The following is a 5,594-nucleotide window of genomic DNA, read 5'->3' on the forward strand; positions in this document are numbered from 1 at the left end:
GTCCCCTAGCCTCCCTTGTACTAGCACCTCCCCCACCAGCTCGTCCCCAGAGGCTAACACGATATCCAATATGGCGTTTCCCCTAGTGGGGACGAGTACCTCCTGTACAAGGTGTAGATCCTGGACGCATGTCAGGAACCTTCATGAGTGGCTAGACCTGGCCGACTTCTCCTCCCAGTTGATGTCAGGGTAGTTCATATCACCCATGACCACAACATCCTTTGCACGCACAGCCTCCCCCAGCTGCCTGGAGAATTCCAGATCCAGCTCTTCCTCCTGACGCGGTGGTCTGTAGTACACAGTGATTATTCTCCTCTATTCAGCACTGGTGAGGCCACATCTGAAGTATAATATTCAGTTTTGGGGCCCCCACTAGAAAAAGGATGTTGAAAAATTAGAGAGAGTCCAGCAGAGGGTGACAAAAATGGTGAGGGGGGCTGGTGGACATGACTTATGAGGAAAGACTGAGGGAACTGGGCTTATTTAGTCGAGCGAGGAGGAGACTGAGAGGGGACTTAATATCAGCTTCAACTACCTGAAGTGGGGTTTAAAAACAGGATGGAACTGGACTGCTCTCAGTGGTGGCAGATGACAGAACAAAGAGCAACCATCTCAAGTTGCAGCAAGGGAAGTTTAGGTTAGATACTAGGAATAATTTTCTCACTAGGAGGGTAGTAAAACACTGGAACAGGTTACCCAGAGAACCTTGGAGATTTAAAAACCCAGCTAGATAAAACTTTGGCTGGGATGATCTAGTTGGGGATGGTCCTATTTTGAGCAGGGGGTTGGATTAGATGACCTCCTGAGGTCCCTTCTAACCTTAGCTTTCTATGATTCTATACTGTGTACTTCCCCAGATCCTCCTTCTTCCTTTTCTTAAAAACTGGCACTATATTTGCCCTTTTATAATGGATAGTGGCTCTGCAATCATATCAGCCAGTTCCCTGAGCACTCTTGGATACATCCTGTCCAGCCCCATCAACTTATACATATCCAGCTTTTCTAAATAATTCCTACCCTATTCTTTTGCCACTGTTGGCTGTTCACCTCCTCTCCAAACTGTGCTGCCAGCTGTGGTAGCTTGGAAGCTGCCCTTGTCTGTGAAGACTGAGGTGAAAAAGACATTGAGTTCTTTAGCTTTTTGTGCATCATCTGTAACTAGGTCACCTCCCCCATTCAGTAAGGAACCCACACTTTCCCTGATCTTTCTGTTGGTGCTGACATACTTCTAGAAACCTTTCTTATTACCCTTCATGTCCCTTGCCAGCTACAACTCCAGTTGCACTTTGGCCTTCCTCATTTCATCCCAGCATGCCTGAACAATACTTTTTATACTCCTCCCTAGTCATTTATCAAAGTTTCCACTTCTTGTAAGCCTCCTTTTTGTGTTTTAGTTCATGGAAGAGTTTAGGCCAAGCTGGTCTTCTCCCATACTTGCTAGTATTCTTGCACCTCAGGATTGTTCATTCCTGCACCCTCAGAAAGTTTTCTTTAAAATATAACTGTGAGGGACTCCTTCCCCACTCAGAATGGCCTTCAAGGGGATCCTGGCCAGAAGTTCCCCGAGAAAGTGGAAGTCTGCTTTTCTGAAGTCCAGGGTCCTTACTCTGCTGCTCTCCATCCTTCCTTTCCTCAGGATCCTGAACTCAATCATCTTGTGGTCATTGCTTCCCAAGTTGCCTCTTCTTTTACATTCCCCACCATTTCTTCCCTGTTTGTGAGCAGCAGGTCAAGAAGAGCACAGTCTAGTTAGCCTCTCCAAAACTTGCCCCAAGAAGTTGTCCCCAACACTCCAAAAACTTCCTGGATTGCCGGCACACTGGTGTATTACCCTCCCAGCAGATGTTAGGGGGATTGAAGCCCCCCATGAGAACTAGGGCCTATGATTGGGCAACTTCCACTAGCTGTTTCAAGCAAGCTTCATCTACCTCATCCTCCTGGTCTGGTGGTCCATAGCAGACACCCACCAGAACAGCATCTCTGACTCTAACCCAGAGACTTTCAACAGGACTATCTCCTATCTAATGAGATTGCAGTTCATACTTAAAATATCTGTTGAATTGGACGTGAAATGGATGCAATGACCCAAGTTTCCCCTGGTTTCAGTTTTAATTACAAATGGCCTTTAAAGAGGACATGAAGTTCTGTTGATGTTAACATACCCATACTTCTTTCCCTTGCCCTTCATTACAGCCTGAAGAAATGAATATAACTCCTTCGTCCCCACTTCCCTCTGCCCAGTACACATCAATATGAAGATTCTGTAAAAATGTTGAGTTTTTTAAATGTCATTTTTGAGTATTTCCAGTATATTTGGGACCATTACCAGCTTGGGAATCTGGCCTCTGCACTCACTACTGTCTTTGTACACTACATATTGTCTGGCTTTTGTGTAGTCATATGATGTGAACATGACTTCTTTATGTGCGTCTAGGGAAAAAAGGTGAAGAAGGGTCAGCTGGCTTGACAGGTCAAGATGGTCCCCCAGGTCTGCCTGGTCCTCCAGGTGACCAAGGTGACGTAGGAGAACAAGGATACCCTGGGCCACAAGGTAAGAATGATCTGTTTCATAGAATCATAGAATAGTAGGGCTAGAGACCTCAGGAGGTCATCTAGTCTGGCCCCCTGCTGAATACAAGATTGTCCAACTAAATCATTCCAGCCAAACATCTGTCTCACGTGCTTTTGAAAACATCCAAGGATGGAGATTCCACAACCTCTCTCAGTAGCCTATACCAATGTTTAATGACCGTCATGATGAGGAAGTTCTTCCTAAAAGCTAATCTCCATTTCTCTTGCTGCAATATAAGACTATTGATCCTTATATAGATTTCTGCTGAAATCACATATGAAGGTGGATATAAAATGAGGCTGATGTAAAATAAGGCTGTGATTCAGGAAACCAAAGAACAGACTTAAATCCAATACTATGCTTAAAACAATTTAGAGCAGCCTTAGGCACCATACCTGAGTAGGGATGTTTTTTTTGAGTCAAAGCCTTAGGAGTTTAACTTTCTGCAGGTAATTAAAGTTGCATCTCAAATGTGACTTCTGTTAATAACTTGGTCTTCTGCGTACTTGAAAGTGGGATCAGATGTTAATTCACGTTCACTGTTAATTTACAAATTCAAATCCAAGCCAGACTGATCAATGTCTGTGTCAAATTACTAGCTGATCTTAGCCCACTGCTTAATCCAAGTGGCACAGTTAGCACAGCTGACAGCATCAGGACAAGGATCAGAGGATTCATTGGCTGTGTGATGGAACTGCCCTCCAAATGATAGGGTAGCAGGAATCACCTGGAGTTATTACTGCTCAGGACAAATCGCAGGTACTGCAGTTTGTATTGTATCCAGTCTGGAGCCTTTTATTAACTGCACACATTTATGGATAATTTAAAACCTGCACCAGTAGCCCTTGAGGTGTTCATACAAACAACTGTGTTTTATCTCGTCTCCCATGTATAAGGTCCACATGGCCAAACTGGGATCCCAGGACCACCAGGGCCTGAAGTTAGAACTGCAAGTGGATTCCTGCTTGTCCTTCATAGTCAGTCAGACAGAGAGCCATTTTGCCCCCAGGGAATGCCAAGATTATGGACTGGCTATAGTCTGCTATATCTGGAAGGGCAGGAAAAAGCTCATAATCAAGATCTTGGTAAGTATAGCAGTATATGATAGTCATTCATTATCGGAGCGAGTGCACTTAAAATGTTCCATGCCTGATGTACACTGGTCAGATACAGTTAAAGCATTGAAGCATATTCTGTTAAACTGTGTTGTACATTATTTGCCCCCTGTACCTAGGGAGATACCCTCGTCCTACTGTCTGAGAGTTCCTGGGCTCAACTCTCTTAAACCATTACAAAAGTTACAACTATTACAGGTATCCTGTTTCTTTGTAAATCAAATGTTTCATCTAAAATAATTCTCCACTGATACAGAAAAATAAGTAATTTTTAAAAACAGTTTTTGAATGGCATTTAAAACCCAGCATCATACATGACATCTGTGATAGAGAATTATATCCTTTAGAAAAGGTTATCCATATGTTTTGAGTACATGGTGGAGCCAAAATTCCCCTGAATTCTAATACAGGTATCTTGTGCCATGGACTACAGTTGGTTGGGAGAACTTTAAACAAATTTTCAGGCACTCAGATATGAGAGAGAAACAGGTACAGCTTGAGCTAAGTAACTGATAGAACAAAGGTCTGTGTAAAACTCCATATGTAAATAAGAGTCTACTTAGAGGGATGAAGCTGGACTGTGAATAGGAGATGAGAGACATTATCAACAGGAGTAGCTAATGGACAAGAGAAATGCAGTAGAAAGGACTAAAATTAGGTACCAAACAAGCCATCTAATTTTTAGAAGTGGTCAGTGTGTGCAGCTCCTGTTAAGAACAAGTCCTGGATCATCATTATAACTATTGCACAAAAGACAAAAGGAGTCATTTTTCTTTTTTCATTGTAGTGAATCATCTTTGGTATTAAATATTTTCATTTTCACTCACTTGGCAACCTCCAGCATAACCAGAGTTATGACAGTAGAATTATCTATCAAAAAGTCTTAAAGGTCAACTAAAATAAAGTCCCATTATGTGTTATTGTTCACTCCTATTCTCTGTTTCTCATTTATGTTTCTTTCAAGGTCCTTTCCTTTTTTGTTAGGCCCCAGTCTTGGAGTACTATTTGGTATCACAGACCCTTAGCAAATTCTTTTGCAGGCATGGCATCATAAAAATGTGATCTCTTGCAGATAGCATAGAATCATGGAAAAGTAGGGCTGGAAGGGACTTTGTACAACCTTTCCTGGAAACAACAGAATAATCCAAGTTTAATTTTAATGGGCTCGTCCACACATGCAAGCACATGCGCTTGCAGCAGCTCAAATAGAAGCAGCGCAAAATTAAGCCAGGGCTTTTTGGCTCAGTGCATATGCTCAGACATGCACTTTGTTGTGGAGCAAATTGTGCCACTTGGGGCAAAGTAACCCTGCCTGGCTCTTCACAGATCTGCAGCCAGGGGGAGCTAGAGCCTGGGGCCAGCACCTGCGCTATCCCCAGCAGTATAAAAAGCTGCCCTGTCCTGGCCCCATCAGTACAAAAAGCTGCCTTGGCAAGTAGCTCAGGGCTACTCGCTCTCAGGACCTTCTGGGAACCAGCCAATTGGTACCTAGGGACACTACCCCTTGTCAGCTGGACTGCTGAAGCAGCCCTGAGAGTTCCCTGCACCCTCTACCCACTGCAGGGGTCTGGCGGTGGGGACTGCTGCCTGGCTGTGACCTGCTGCGCACCTGCCAGACTCAGATGAGGACTGCACAGCCAGTAGAGGCATCCGCCCCTCTGGACCAACTGCCAGTGGGCTGTGGCTGAAGGACTGGCCTTTGTGTGGCACTACTGCGATTTGTGCCCCCTGCCTAGCTATCTGGGCAGCTATCACCCAGAAAATGCGGTGGTCTGCTTTGAACTGTCAAAGCATGTCCTCCTGGCCCCAATTGGCCAGAAGGTCAGCCACCTCCAGCTAGGTCCAAGGTGCCAGCTCTCAACAGGCAGGGTCCTGCCACTGACCTCCCTAGCAGGAATTCTGGTGTT

The 5,594-nt window shown here is 44.6% G+C and overlaps 1 protein-coding gene across 1 annotated transcript in view; it reads left to right on the forward strand.

Moving 5' to 3' along the window:
• Positions 1-5,594, forward strand: part of COL4A4 (collagen type IV alpha 4 chain) — a 183,852-nt gene that overhangs the window by 168,075 nt on the left and 10,183 nt on the right. Inside the window, exons 45-46 of the mRNA XM_019503074.1 lie at positions 2,435-2,551; positions 3,469-3,657. Coding sequence (XP_019358619.1) covers positions 2,435-2,551; positions 3,469-3,657 — 306 coding nt within the window. The remainder of the gene's footprint in view (positions 1-2,434; positions 2,552-3,468; positions 3,658-5,594) is intronic.

The sequence above is a fragment of the Gavialis gangeticus genome, unplaced genomic scaffold, assembly GCF_001723915.1.
Source record: "Gavialis gangeticus isolate Ggan-Ray unplaced genomic scaffold, GavGan_comp1, whole genome shotgun sequence".
NCBI classification, from domain to species: Eukaryota; Metazoa; Chordata; order Crocodylia; family Gavialidae; genus Gavialis; species Gavialis gangeticus.